Here is a 15680-nt window from a genome sequence, read left to right as displayed (position 1 = left end):
CTCTGTTAGTAGTAAAGTTTTCTAACCACCCACCCGTTCCACAGTAATGGTGATTTATAAAGTAGGGAAGTAATTTTACTTTATAAAATTTATAAAGCAGAGTTACAGCAAGTTAAAGCATATAATAATAATTACTTACCAAATACTTTATGTCGGATTTTCGCTAAGTTTGGCAGAATAAATCTTTATAAAACAACTTACTATAGTTAAATCTATCTTTTTATTGATATTTATACTTTGGTTGCTCCACTACAGCCCACCATGAAAGCTAGAATGCCCACTAGGAGGAGGTAGTGACCAGGTTGACTACCACTGGTCTAGACAAAGTAATAGAGGAAAACACGCATGTGTTTGCATATTTAAGTAAAATTCCATATACATATGTATAAATAATTAAATTTAAAAAATAGTAATGTAAATAAATGTAAAAAGTAAAAAATACCTATCACAATGAAATAGCTTTGATTAAAAAATACTATGGGAATTTTCACCTGAGAAAGTCATGAGTTGAAAGGCATGCTTTTGACAAGTCAGTTTCCTCTGATGTGCCTAGTTGATCCATTCATATTTTTCTTAAACTCTCATAAAAGTACATGTTCTTTGTCTAATAAAAAGTAAGGTACAGATACACCTGACAAGAGATGTGTTTGTGATCACACTCTCTATGCCTGGGTTACCATGACTCACTGTTAAGATTCAGAGTTGTAACACTTTGGGTGGGCTTAACACACAAGAGTTCTTGCCCAATGAGAAAGGTTTATTGACATTCAGCTTTAAAAAAAACATGTCTGAAACATTTTTTAAATACTTCAAAGCTTTTAAAGTTAGAGACAAAATGTTCTCTAAGAACATAGCTATTTTTCTTGTGGAATTTTTCGAAGGCAATTCCTTTGGCTCATTTATGATCTTGTTTAAGTATTAACTAAAAATACAGCAATTTGGAGTGAGGACACATTCCATTGCATTCTATACATTTCAGGCATTTTTATTGAAATTAAAAAAATTCAAACTCCAATGGCTTCAAAAAAAGATGTCTGAAAAAAACTATCAAGTTATCAATAAAATACATAAACTATTTCTAAAGTAGAAAAACTTCTAATTATTCCATTTTTTTTTTTATCAACAGGCAACGTTATTGATAATTAAAAATAAGTTTTTCTTCTTTAGAAAAAAGGTAGTATTGGGCATCGCCTGGCTACTTTTTCTTTGCTTTCTTTTTCTTCTCTTTGTCAGAATCCTGGGTCTTCTTTTCTGGCTCTGCCCGAATGGCTTCTTCCTCCGCGGCCAAAGCCTCCAACCTTAGACGCTCTTCTTCCAGCAACTTGTTCCTATACTCTTCCCGAATGCTGAAGATCTTTTGACGGGCTTCATCTAAGGAGTCCTATTTCAAAACAAATAAGGTCCACTGATAAAGGCTTATGGTCCCAGAAAATACACACACACACACACACACACACCCTTCCCATAAAGAACTTAATCCTTTCCTTGTGCCAGTAGATTTCAGGAAAAATTACTGAAGAAAGATGAAAATTAGCTAATGGACTCAAATATTTATCAATACATACAACATGAGATAGTAACAAAGAGTACATGCGGTTTTTTGTTTGTTTGTTTTTACATTTCCTTTTTTTAAATTAATTTTAATGGGGGAACATTGACCAAGCAGGGTACATAGGTTCAGAGAAAACATCTCCAGGTTATTTTGACATTTGATTATGTTGCATACCCAAGTGGAGTCAGTTGATTCAGGAGGAGAAGGTGGGGAGAGGGGAGGGGCACAAAAAATCCAGATAGAAGGTGACAGAAGACAGTTTGACTTTGGGTGATGAGTATGCAACATAATCAAATACATGCATTTTTAACAATAGTCAATAAAAGCATCATCAGGAGGAAAATAAAAGAAAAAAGTTGAGAAATAGGCAGAAATTTTGGCAAAGCCACGATCTGCTTTGAGTTTAGATATAACCTGTACAAAAAGTCTGGTTTGGTGTGTCTCTCACAGTAACTATGCTCCATAAATTACTAGTTCCCCCCGCACACATTAGCCTTGAGAAAATATATGAGTCGTACTTCCAAATAAGATCACCTAATAATCCATTGCTTATCTTTGTTATTGTCAGTTTGACTTTCATTTTACCAGTTCAAAAACAAAACAAAAACTACATTCATCAAAGACACCAATGACCACCTGACCAGGTGGTGGCACAGTGGATAGAGCATCAGACTAGGACGCAGAGGACCCAGGTTCAAAACCCCAAGGGTCCCGGCTTGAGTGCAGGCTCATCCAGCTTAAGCATGGGCTCACAAGTTTGAGCGCGGGGGTGTTGGCTTGAGCGTGGGATCATCTATGGCAGCGGTTCTCAACCTGTGGGTTGTGACCCTGGTGGGGTTGCCTAAAGCTATCGGAAAATACATAATGCATATCAGGTATTTACATTCCGAATCATAACTGTAGCAAAAGTACAGTTATGAAGTAGCCACCAAAATTATTTTTTGGTTTGGGGTCACCGCAAATGAGGAACTGTATTGCGACATTAGAAAGGTTGAGAACCACTGATCTATGGGATCATAGACATGATCCCATGGTCACTGGCTTGAGCAAGGGATCACTCTCTCTGCTGTAGCCCCCTAGTCAAGGCACATATGAGAAAGCAGTCAATGAACAACTAAAGTGCTGCAACAAAGAATTGATTCTTCTTATCTCTCTCCCTTCCTGTTTGTCGGTCTCTAGCTGTCCCTCTCTCTGACTCTCTGTCACGGTACAAAAAAATGAAAAAGATACCAACTGTAAGGTCGGTGGATAATGGGAAGCCCAGACCCAGAAATTTTGGCTAGGACTGTCCACAACCAAGCGCGCCAAAAGAAACTTTCCAGGAGCCCTTTGAAAAAAATCGACCGCCTGCCAGCCAGTGAGATTTCACCACGTCATATTAGCTTGACCACCCTAGGGACCTTTTAAATATCTCCCACGTGGGTCACCACTTGCAACTTCCTTGGCCTCCATCTTTCCTTGGGGCCTGGGAACCTCGTTGGGCGGAAGCACTCTATACTCAATAAAGCCTTTTGTTATTCCATACTTCATGGCTCCAGCTCCTTCTTTCTCGGCAGAGAAAAATACCTTACACCAATGACCTATAGGTAGTTAGATTCAAGACTATTTCTTGGTCCTATTCTTACTTAACCATACCCTCTTCTTCTGAATCAACTGACTCCATTTGGTTTCTTGGGCATCACATCCTTTCACTTCATTATCTGCTCTTGTCAGTCACTTTTGTTGACTCCTTTTCTCCTTCATCTCTTAATGTGAGGAGGCCATATCACGGAGCTGAAGCCTCAGTCCTTGGCAATCTCATCTAACCCTATAGCTTAAATTCCATTTATACACTAATGGAGCCCCCCCCCTTTTCTAACCACCATCCCAGCTCATTCTCTTAAATTCCAGAATCACAAACCTAACTTCAATTCAATTTTTACATGACTGTCTAATAGATAAATAAAAATGTCTTTTTTTGATACAATAAATATATATAAAAAATGCTCCAAATTGAAATCCTTTTCTTCCCAATCAGATTTGATAGCAAGGCAATCATTTCAGTTGTATAGGCAACCCCTGCCCCCCCCAAAAAAAACAGTATTTCTTGACTTCTCTCTCTCTCATAATGCACCAACAATGTCAGGAAGTCCTACTGACTCAGCTTTGAAAATACATCAAGAATTCAATTTCTTCTCACCACATCCACCCAGCCACCTTGGTGTGAACCATGGTCACTGCTCACAGGTCCAGTAAAATAGTGTCCTGACAGATCTCTTTTTAATATGTGCCTCCTTCTATATGAATCTGCTTCCCACACACTATCCAGACAGATCCTTTTAAAACCTAAGTCAAGGCCCTGGCCAGTTGGCTCAGCGGTAGAGCATCGGCCTGGCATGTGGAAGTCCCAGGTTCAGTTCCTGGTCAGAGCACACAGAAGTGCCCATCAGCTTCTCCACCCTTCCCCCTCTCCTTTCTCTATCTCTCTTTTCCCCTCCCGCAGCCAAGGCTCCATTGGAGCAAAAGTTGGCCCGGGCACTTTGGATGGCTCCATTGCCTCCGCCTCAGGTGCTAGAATGGCTCTGGCCACAACAGAGCAACAGCCCCAGATGGGCAGAGCATCGCCCCCTGGTGGGCATGCCGGGTGGATCCTGATCAGCCACCTGCGGGAGTCTGTCTGACTGCTTCCCCACTTCTAACTTCGGAAACACACACACACACACACACACGCACACACACACGCACACGCACATGCACACACACAAAATAAGTCAGATCATGTTACTCCTCTGTTCTTTGGAATTCTGTCATGGCTTCATATTTCTTTCAGAATAAAAGCTGAAGATTTTACAATGGCCTTCACAGGTCCCACATGACGACCTTCCATGTCCCTGTCTCCCATTTGTCTCTGACCACTTCTCCCAGTCACCTTCCTCTGCTTACTGCCGCTATGGTGCAGACTCCCTACTGGGCTCTCTCTAACGCACCAAGAACACTCATGTCTCTTCTGAACCACTGTGCTCTGATCCTAGCCTACCTTTCTTTTTTCTCAGTACTTACCCCTTTCCATCATATTGTACAATGTATTTATGTGTGGAGTTTATATATATCACCTATTTCCTCACTAGTATTTAAACTCCATAGAGCAGGGAGGGATTTTTCTCTTTTGCTCAGGCTTAGGAGAGTGCTTGGTACAAAAAAGGCCCAGAAATATCTGTTGAGTGAATAAATTGTGGAAATGGGAAGTGTCAGAAGACTATAAACAGATAAACATTAAAGTATTTTAAATAAATATTTTAAAATGACAAATAATTTTCAAAATTATTTCCAGCAAACTTTACTGTCAGTTCCAGGCAATATTTTAGAAACAGATTATGAAATGTTCAGAAATAAGGCAGTGGTTACTGTCAATGCTGGTTTACTAAGAGGCCATGGCTTCCTAATTTCATTAGCATTACTGATAGTACAGCCATAATTATGGTTCAATGGGTTGATTGTTGACTGTTTCAAAATGATATAATGAAAGAATAAGAATTAATGAACTGATGATGATGGCTGGAAGAAATGCTTCTAGAAATGTTTTGTATTAATTGCTAAGTTCTTCAAGAAATTTTCCATAATTCTAGAATTTACATGATTTGGGTTGAGATAGTGGAATAGCTGTATGTCAGAATCACACTTCCCAAAGCTTTTGGTGAAAGAAAAATACTGTCTCTACCATAATAAAATTAGTTTCACTAAACTATTTGCACAAGTATAGGAGGATAGCAGTGACATATTAAAAAACAAATAGAGACAGAGCCATCTTAAGGTTTTAGTGTAAAGTAAATTTATATACGTCAGTAATCCCTTGAGGATTGGTACATTTCTCTCCCATCTGATGAGAAATGTGTTACTGGTCATGTTTCTTTTCTACTGCCAGCCAAAGTCCTGGCTGCCTTGAGTCTGCTAATGTGATCTTCATCCAGGTATCTTCCAATGTCACAAATATTTTGTTGTCTTTTCTCCCATTCTTCCCATTTTGTGGACTGATTCCCAATACTGCATTTTAGATGGATTTTAAGGAATAGCTGAAATTACTGTGTATGATCAATTTGCGGTCTTTTCTGAGGAATTGGGAACTAAATGTTTCCAAGACATCTTTCCACCCAGGCGCTATATGTTTCTAATAATTTTTAAACAGGTCAACCTGTGAGCCATGTATGCACTTCTGGACTCACCCACATTCCTGCGTATGTCTCCATAATTTCGTCCTGTAAATTAAACCGTTCTTCTCGCTCAATGTCTCGGATGCTAAGGACTCTGGCCCTGTGCTGTCGAAACTGGTGAATCTCCTCTGACTTGTGCATTGCCTTGTACTGATTCAGTTCATTCGTCTGCAGCAGAGGCTCTGTGTTTGTCTTCCTTGATTCAGAAACATCAAAAGAGAGACAGCAATCATTTGGGAATGCTGGAATATACTTGACTTTAGAACTCAAATCATTTAAATCATATATCAGCAGTATGGTGGTCTGAATAAAATCAAATATTAGGAATAGAAAAAATAAACCATTATTTCTAGATGAGCTGTGCTCCATGCATTGAATCACTGATATTTTAGAAATTATTTTAGGCAAATATCAATAAAATTTGATGCACCATTTGATGAGATGTTTGTAGAACTGGTGTTCAAAAACGCTGAGCCTGTTTTATACGTCTTCCTATTTTTATTTTTATATTTTGTATTTTTCTGAAGTGAGAAGCAGGGAGGCAGAAAGACAGACTCCCTCATGCACCCCACCAGGATCCACCCAGCATTCCCACTAGAGGGCAATGCTCTGCCCATCTAGGCCGTTTCTCTGTTGCAATCAGAGCCATTTTAGCACCTGAAGTGGAGGCCATGGAGCCATTCTCTGCGCTCTGGCCAGCTTTGCTCCAATGGAGCCTTGGCTGTGGGAAGGGAAGAGAGAGACAGAGGAAAAGAGAAGGGGGAAGGTGGGGAAGCAGATGGGCATTTCTCCTGTGTGACCTGGCCTGGCCAGAAATCGAACCTGGGACTTTCACATGCCAGGCCGATGCTCTCCTGCTGAGCTTATAGGTCTTCCTTTTAATTTAAATGGTGAAATGTTTCCAAACTTACAAATATGTTTGAGTATTTTTTTATTAATATTATTGTCTAGTTCTTAAGAAAACTGAATCTAAATAAATAATGGCAGTATATATATTGAGAACTTTCTGTAGCTCAACTCATTTTAAGCTACACATTAAAGCTTTGCAGAAAACATTTAAATGCTTTTAGAATTGACTTAACAAAACATTTGCTAAATTTGAGATGCAAAATCATGTACTTCTAAAAATTTAAATATACTAAAAATCTACTAAGCATTTAATTGCAAATTTCACTTGTTTAGCAACTGCCCATTAGCAATGTATCCAAAATTCTATGAACACAGATTGTCGGGAGCCGATCCACTAATGCTGGCTAACTAGGTCACAGCAGGAGAAGATCCACAACTGCTGGTTGACAAAGTCACAGCAAAAGAAGATAGAGTCACTGCAGTAAGACCAACAGCTGCGGGTTGACAAAGTCACCGCAAAGGAAAGGCACAACGATACTCCCCCCTTTAATCTTTTGAATTAATCTGGCCTTATATTCCCCCCTTTTCCTGGGTGTGTGCTATTATTTATGGCACAGGGATAACAGTACCGTGCTTTCCCTGTAGATTTGTAGTAATTTCTTTGGAAATGAGACAGAAGGTGTAAGTTCCACAGAAAAGCCTATAAGCCCCTTGAACTGGGCTCATAAACATAAGAGGCTGGCCATAATATCCCTCATAAAGGGTTAAGTTTGTAGGAGAATGTCTTCTTATTAATCATGTTAGAAAGAATATAGTTAGAACTTAGCTAGTATAAGAATATAGTAAATAAATAAAGTTTAACTAGACATTAGAATCTTAGGTAAAGTGTAGTGGAGCGGCCTGTTGCGTGGCCTTGGATAGGAGTGCAGCTGGCTAGTAAAGAATGTCTTGTTAAAAGACTTGTTTTGTCACTGAAGACAGTCGCTGGGCTTTTCTCAGTAAAACATTCTCATGAGATTTTTGTATTTTCCAAGAATAAGGAGAGGAATGTGGTGGGATTCATAGCAGCAGTAGCAATTAATGCCTTCTGATATTATGTTGCTACTAGCTATCTTGCAGGTGCATTCTATGTATCTCTAAGTAAAAATTACTCTTTATACTATGTTAGTTTCTTAATAGCTAGCCTTTTGTAGTCTTGTGGGAAAAGAATTAGGACACTACATGAACTCAAGGCTATTTGCCTGAGCAAGCGGTGGTCCTCTGCTAGTCCTTGATGATTTCGTCTGCTATCTCTTTCTGTGCCCTTGACTCACAACAAGAGTAAAATAGAGTTATTAATTAGTACTAATCTTTTAGAAGTTTGTACCAATATTATTACTATTGTATAACTGTACTTTGAATAACTTACCACCTGACTTGTAGCTTATAGATATGAATTAACTGTTATCTAAAAATATGTAACCATAGTGAAACTAAAACAATGATGTATTCAAAATACCATGTGATTGTAACTTAGTGTGTGTGCATAAAAAGTAATGTTAGATCAGCCATTGAGGGAGATGCCTGGCAGTAAATGCTAACCAGAGAATAAAGAATTCGGCTCTCTCCCTTGATTTTCGCCGACGCCGTCTCCTCCTGTGGGACCCCTGGATTCCCCCCAGGGGCTGGACCCCGGCAACAGATGTCTACATTAATTATGTTTACTAAAACTTACCGTATATACTGAGTTAAATCCACACATTCTAGTGCTTTTCGAATAAGTCGTGGAGACATTTCCAGAATTGTTGGGGATCGTGAAATCAGCCCTGTTAAAAAAAAAGTCTGAATTTCAAAAACAAAAATTAACACTTAACTAAATGATTGTTATATCTCATTATAATGGAAAACAATGATTAATTATACTTGCCTTATGTAATGATTTTAATGTGATTTAATATGACAATTAAAATATAATTAGATTTTATAGTTATCTTCTACTGGTGTTACTATACATACAGTACTATAGATAAAACAAAAAGGATCTCTGTTTAGAGACAAATGTGATCACTACAATTTTACTTTTAGATATAAATATATAAATTACACTTTCCTTTTTTTAAAAAAAAATTGTCCACTTTTATCTTTAGGATAAATATGCAATAATCAGGTTCTTGAGCAGATAAGCCAAATGAAGACCTATCAATCCAAAACACAAATTTGTCTACAGCAGCAGTTCTCAACCTGTGGGTTGCGACCCCGGTGGGGTCGCCTAAAGCCATCGGAAAATACATAATGCATATCAGGTATTTACATTCCGAATCATAACTGTAGCAAAATTACAGTTATGAAGTAGCCACCAAAATTATTTTTTGGTTTGGGGTCACGGCATTAGAAAGGTTGAGAACCACTGGTCTACAGTATAACTCTGAACATCACATGATTTAATCTAGCATTTTTTTCCCAGAATTTTTTATTTCAACAGATGTATTATCTAAGCAAAGGGAGGGATACTTACTGAGAATCTCCTTCCACGAAGCCTGCTCACGCTCCTCCTTCCCGGCCAGGGCAGCAGAGCTTTCACTGATGATGGATTTGGCCAGGTCTCGCATGCCCTTGGTGGCTTGCCACTTCTTCCACAGCAAACTCCCCGACTGCGTCACTTCTCTGCCCTCCAAGGTCCCAGAGCCCTTTGTTTCTGGCTCCTTTGTCAAACTCGCAGGTGTTTCTATTACAAGATGAAATGTGCGTTACGGAAAAAGCTTGCATTTTAGGAAATCACATGCAAAAAGGAACAAGGCTCTGGGAGCACAGGTTTGGAGCAAAAGACTTGAAAGCTTGACAACTTCTTACCAGAGCACTAGCTCAGATAATCATTGGTGTCTCAGAAGGTCTCACGGATGACCCAGGCGACCAGTAGGTCTGGGAGCTACCTTAGGATATGGATAATGAAAAGGTCACATAAAAATAGAAGCTTTTTGGAGGAGAGACAGAACATATAAAAAAGGGATTTCTGAACCACTGGGGCTGCTATTCGTGTGCGCTCTGGAGGAATCGCAGACTGCCCCAAGTGACAACTGCGAATAGATGGGACCCTCCTCTCTGGAGAGGAAGCCCTGCCTTCAGCACTTATCTAAGATTGTCTTAAAACAGACTTGAAAAGGATCTTGCTTTAAAGCTGAAAAGCTGGAAGATTTATTTTTTAAAGCTATAATTCTGCTCCCACTGTTCCAGTTACGCATGGCCTAGGAAAAAACAGCAGTCTACCACAACTTCCACATTGTGCAGATGTTTTCCCTGTATTTATCAATTGCAGGTATTTTAATCGGTGCTATATTCTGCTTTGAATGAGATAGGTTAGTGCTTACGAGTAGGGTGAAATGTTGAAATAAAAGGAAGACATTCAGTAATCAGTGATGGTTCTTCAAAAATAGTAAAATTTATGCAGCCCTAGAGTAAGACTGACCAGGAAAAAAAGGTAAAACAAATTTTTTCTCCAGGAAGTTTAACTTAGATAAAATAGACACATTTCTTATCAAACACAACTTACTAACCTTGACACAAGAAGAAATAGAACAGATAAATATCAAGACATATTAGGTACATCTACTGTATGAGTTCAAATATATGAAGTTCAAGAAAAAGTGATTGAGGTCAGAGTAGTAGTTACTTTGAGGAAGGAAATGGCAGAGAAGGGGAATGAAGAGGATTCTGGGATGTAATAAGTATTATATACCTCAGTGTAAAATATATGATTATACACATATATGAGAATTCATCAAGCTGTGGAACTGAGATTTGTATCTTTAATTGCATGAATTTTGGGTGACGAGGTTAGGCTTCTATTAGCCCTGTTCTCCATTAGATCTTGTCCTTGACTTAGAAAGAATTCCAATTTTAGCAAAAAATCCTCCTAAACTAGTTTATTGAGAATTCCCCTCCACCTTTGACATCCAATCAAGCTTCTCTTTCTTCCATCCTTGAGATATAATCAAGTTCCTCCTCCTTGACCCTTGATACCTAACCAAGTTCCTCTGAGTAATTTTCTCTCCACTCCCTGTTTATTGTTTATAAATGCCCACATATCCTTGCTGTATTCAGAGTTGAGTTCATTCTCTTTTCCATTTTGCAATGGTCTTGACTCCTATTGTGGTAGTCTTGAATAAAGTCCAGTCTTCCTTGCCATTTAAATACCCAGTGTGATAATTTTTCTTTTACATATAACTTAGATTATTCTAAAAACAATAATAAAATCGGTAGCTTAAAGAACAAGAACCGTAATCTATTCACTTTTATATCCCTAATATTATTTAATGATCAATTAGTAGAGTAAGTACTTTAGGAGTTAGAAATAATTTAAATCCGAAGGTTGTCACTTTTTAGATGTGTGTAATTTAGGAAGAATGAGATGATTCTTTATCTGTACAGTGAGAATAGTAATGTCTATGTCATAGTTGTTTCAGGGTAAAGTGAGATAATAAACATGAAAAATTTTGAACAGAGCTTATCCCTGGATAACATAATTAGGTTGAAAATGATTTTTTAGAGTGTTTATATTGCAGGAGACAGGTTGTAAGCTGGCAAAGTCCTTAGGCTTAGTTTTAAGACTAAGCCTTTCCCACCTTTTTAATACTAAAATCTTTTCAAAACTAAGCTTTTCCCCCACACCATTGACTGTTGCATGATGGGGGATGGTACACTCCTATGAAGAATCTCATTTATGCCTCAGATAAGTGGCTTTGTATCAGAGACTTCCTTATTTGTATATTGGCTTAAAGGCTTTAATTTTCTACACTACAAAATAAAGCAGACCAGGGGCTCTCTCTCTCTGTTCCTGCCATCAATATTGGGAGAGACCTCCCAATCTCATCCTCTTTTCTTGGTGAGTCTATTTTCTTAATTCCACATCATTCTCCCTCAGGACCTGGAATTACTAGCTGCACTGGTTTGCGGCACTATATAAAAAAGTTAAGGGACATTATTTTTATAACATTTATTGAATTATTCTCCTGAAGATGTAAAAGTAGAAAAGCATGTTTTGGGATGGGACTGTCACCAGCCTCTGTGGACAGCCCAGTGTGGAGGCAGACAGGTACTCGTGAGAAGACACGGGAATGATGGAGACTGTCGGCATGCTGGGTTCGCTCCTGGGTGGGTTCGCTCCTGGCTATCCTCTCTGTATTTAGCAAATTACCAAGCAAATTACTCTGGGCCTTTGTCCATCTTGGCGAATTGAAAAATAATACTACATATCAATGGGTTGATGTATTAAATAAAATAATTAGTATTTCACAGGTGTAGGCCCAAGGCAATCACTCAATAAAGGTAGTTAACTTGATTTCTATGATTCTTACTGTCATTATTTACAGTATTTTTCTGGTTCTTAGAAAGGTGCCAGGGGTGCGTAGTAGGCAGCCTGCTTTTAAGTTTGTACATTGCTTGCTACCTTCTGGCCAGGCTGCACCCTTCTTTCTGGTTTCATCTCTTCTTCAATGGGGAAAAATCGTATCTACTGAGTGGAAAAAGTAAACATATGTTTGGCAAGAAAAAAAACTCAGGATCTATTTTTTTATAGGAGTTTTGGTGAATTTTTACAGTCTTTAAGATAGCTTGATTCTGAAATGTTTTCTTTGGACCAAGTGTGACTTGTGACAATGTCTTAAGAGGTGTAGTAACAGCCCCGTGCTCGGAGGCAGCCGGGCCAGGGTTCCTGACCTTCTTCCGCGGGTCTCGTCGGGCTTTCTGTCGTGGACCCAGGCCCGGCCTCAGTTTCAGGAGCTTTCTTAATGTATTTGCTCAGGTAACGCAGACGAGCCTGAGAAGCCTGAGGAACAAGCATGATCAGCAAACAACACAGGCAACATCGTAATGGCACTCAAAGCAACAACCACCGCCACATGGAGAATGTGAATGAATGAGGCAGTTCAGGTCAGCTCTTCTTAGTTATCAGATAAACTCAATTCTGGGGCATCCTTGTTTTTGACAGTTATTTCTGAGAACTAATAAAGTGGTTCTAACATTAATGCGCTTATATGTATTGTCTCCTGAACCATTTTTGATTTGCGACAATCACTGAATTGGGACATAAATGCATATAAATAATGCTTCACTATGGCAATTATTCTTATATAAAATATAAGGGGGGGGGGAGACATGCAGTGTAGCATATCTACCACAAGGGGCAGTGTGTGTCTGTGTGTGTGTGTGTGTGTGTGTGTGTGTGTGTCTGTTCAAAGTACATAATAGGACATATAAAGCAGTTTTAGGCTTTCTGACTTGGAAGTGTTAAGGACAGACAGTGTTCAGCCTAAGCTATGTAAAATACTGGGGTCACTCACAGTTTGGGTCAATAAGTGGCACCATTAAGTGCTTTGATTTTGCAAGTCATCAGGGTATCAGGAGGATAAACATTTCACAGTGTGTCCAAATATGGTCTTAACGTCTAGTCAGCCGATGTCTGGGAAAGTTCTAGATATCGTTCCTAAAGGGAAGACTGTGTGGTTTTACCAACACAGCACTTCCTTCCAACCACGCCGAGGAATGAAAGGGAAACGCACAACTTTTCAAACCCCAGTGACCTTGATTGCTCGTCCTGGCTCGGCCATTTCCCAGGCTTGCTTCATGGCTCGGATCTCGTCTGCTCGTTCCGTATCTTTTTTCACTTCCAGGAATTCTGCTTCGTTGTATTCCGTGACCAATCTCAAAACCCAGTAGGGCTTATTTGGGTCTTCTTGTTGGGGGTGAATAGTGGACAACTGATAAAACAAAATAAAACCTTTTGGGTCAGATGCTTTCCTTCTTTCAAAATGATTCAAATTTAACCCTGTGATTTGAAATTTCTTGGTTAAGTGGTTACCCAACAGAAATGAAAACATTTATTCACAAAAAGACCTGGACACGAACATTCACGATGGCTTGTGTAGGTCATGGTGTTTCTTATATCACTCTTATAATGTCTAATGCCCACGGATACTGTCCGCTCTAATGGGACATCTGGCCAAAGGTATTTGAGTCATACATTGCTAATGCTGAGGGGTTATTTAGAAGCAATCCTTTATCTTGAGGAAGATCATTTCCCAAATGCACACTCTGCAAAGAAGCTTGGAGCAGCTGATGAGATTCTACTGGCTTGTCACATTTTATACCAACTGCCTCCTACATAGTAAGAGCTGATTGCAGGAAGATAACCATAGTTCTTGAGCACAAAAGCTGTGGGCACTATCCCTCTATTTACCATTGCACTTCCTGCAGCTACCCTAGGATGTGTGGGATTTCTTGTTGTTTTAGTCATTTGTGTGTGCATTCCGTTCTATCCCCAAGAGAATTGCCTCCATGTTTGACTGACATACAATGCATGGCTCCAACTCATTTTAACAGTTTCAACAATGGCATTTTGTGAAAATGCATCTGATCCTAATTTTCTATAAAGCTCCTCGCATTTATCCAGGAGCCTACAAAACAATCCCAACATGAAAACTGATGGGCACCTGGGATTGCACCACAAATGCAGTCAAAGAGCTGGTGAACTGGCTTCTCTGAGTGAGCCCAGCTCCTGTTTGCCGTATCTGAAGAGCACCCATATCCCTTGTTCCTACACCACCAATTGTTTAAATTGGGATTCCTCTTCCTTGCACTGGATTCATGCAGCCCATTAAGGCCAACATTTCTCTGAAGAATGTCATCCTTAATTTGTCCCCATCGTAACAAGGGAGGAATAGTTCTTTCTTCTGCAGCCACTCCTTTTCTCCTAGGAAATTTCTGCAAGATGAAAAGACAATTTTTCAACCCTGTTAATGCAGAGCTTTGGGTCTGTTGCTCATAATGTCTGTACTAATGACCATGTCTGTCATCAATACTCACTCCTGTAGTCTTTTCTGGTTGAAGAAATAAACACTTTTTTCCCCCCGCTGTGTTTCTGATTTTACTTATAGCCTTCTCAGCCTTCATCGCCACATCCTGTTGACTGAAGCTTCTGACTGAGTCACACTTCCATGTGGGAAACATCCATTAACATAAATATCTATTAAAGCTTGTACACCTCCGTGGGATGAGAAAGTCAGCAGTGCTTTGTTTCAGAGAAGCTGGAAGAGCCTCCGAGGTCTCCCTGGAGACTTGCTGGAGTGTCTTCAGGGCACAAAGACGGTGAGCCCAGCTTCCAATCCGTAGGGATTCTAGGATCAGCTGGACCACCTTTCCCTTTAGTGTTTTTATCTTCAACTTTTAATTTTTCCTGGAAATGTTGATTGTCTTTTTTCTTTGGAGACATTTTATTCTCAAATTTGAAGTATGAATTAATATGACTTGGTAAAGTATAGAATGACTTTCCTAATTTTGTGGTTCAACTATTTGTATCGATAGCCCGAACTTTCTCTCCCAGAAAACTCTTTCTTTCTGATTTAACATGACACTGTTTCAGAGATCTGATGGTTTGTTTTACAAGTTTCTGTTTTAACCAGCCCCTCATACTTTTATTTTCAATATTCGAGAACTAGGCTCATGTGGAGTGAATGTAAACTCATTTCATCCTGATTGCCAAAACAGCCTTTGAAACAAAGTTTACAGTGCTTTTAAAATAGGACATAAATGCTCCCTTTTGTAAGTCCCGTGGGAGCAGAAGTGCTAACTTTCAAAATTCCAATCAGAAAATCCTAGTTGCTGGAGTTATGGTGTTTTTGTTTCACTTTGGTTCCGTTTACATCTTACTTGGCTTGTGTGAAATCCTCTCTGTAGACTGGTGTGGCTTGTCATCCACTGATGTTTCGGTGAGCTTCCCTCTCTGCTTCCCCCAAAAGACTACATTATAGGATGCAGGCTGCAACTGCTCCAGCAGCAGTGGTGACTTGCCTCTTCCCATTCTTCACATGAACTGGGGGTGGCCTGCAGCAGGTACCTCTGCTCTCAGTGGAAATCATATATGGCTTATTTACTTCTCAAGGTTGCCAAGGGTAGACTCCAACAACTAAGAAATCAAATCTCGGGCCCTGGCCAGTTGGCTCAGCAGTAGAGTGTCGGCCGGGGGTATGGAAGTCTCGGTTTTGATTCCCGGCCAGGACACACAGGAGAAGCTCCCATTTGCTTCTCCACCCTTCCCCTTCTCCTTTCTCTCTGTCTCTCTC

At 39.5% G+C, this 15680-nt stretch overlaps 1 protein-coding gene and 1 pseudogene across 2 annotated transcripts in view; both read right to left on the bottom strand.

The window, feature by feature from the left end:
- Positions 1-293: 293 nt before the first annotated feature.
- Positions 294-15680, bottom strand: part of ADGB (androglobin) — a 132781-nt gene continuing 117394 nt past the window's right edge. For both annotated transcript variants that reach the window (XM_066248069.1, XM_066248070.1), the window contains 6 exons: positions 13143-13319; positions 12280-12388; positions 9083-9292; positions 8303-8393; positions 5752-5935; positions 294-1381 (listed from right to left, as the gene is read on the bottom strand). In XM_066248069.1, the coding sequence (XP_066104166.1) occupies positions 1196-1381; positions 5752-5935; positions 8303-8393; positions 9083-9292; positions 12280-12388; positions 13143-13319 (957 nt within the window). In that variant the 3' untranslated portion in view covers positions 294-1195. The remainder of the gene's footprint in view (positions 1382-5751; positions 5936-8302; positions 8394-9082; positions 9293-12279; positions 12389-13142; positions 13320-15680) is intronic.
- Positions 13409-14568, bottom strand: LOC136316422 (calcium-independent phospholipase A2-gamma pseudogene; annotated as a pseudogene).

This window comes from Saccopteryx bilineata, chromosome 12 (genome assembly GCF_036850765.1).
Source record: "Saccopteryx bilineata isolate mSacBil1 chromosome 12, mSacBil1_pri_phased_curated, whole genome shotgun sequence".
NCBI lineage: Eukaryota > Metazoa > Chordata > Mammalia > Chiroptera > Emballonuridae > Saccopteryx > Saccopteryx bilineata.
The sequence above is the reverse complement of the archived record's forward strand: the minus strand, read 5'-3'. Positions and strand labels throughout refer to the sequence as shown.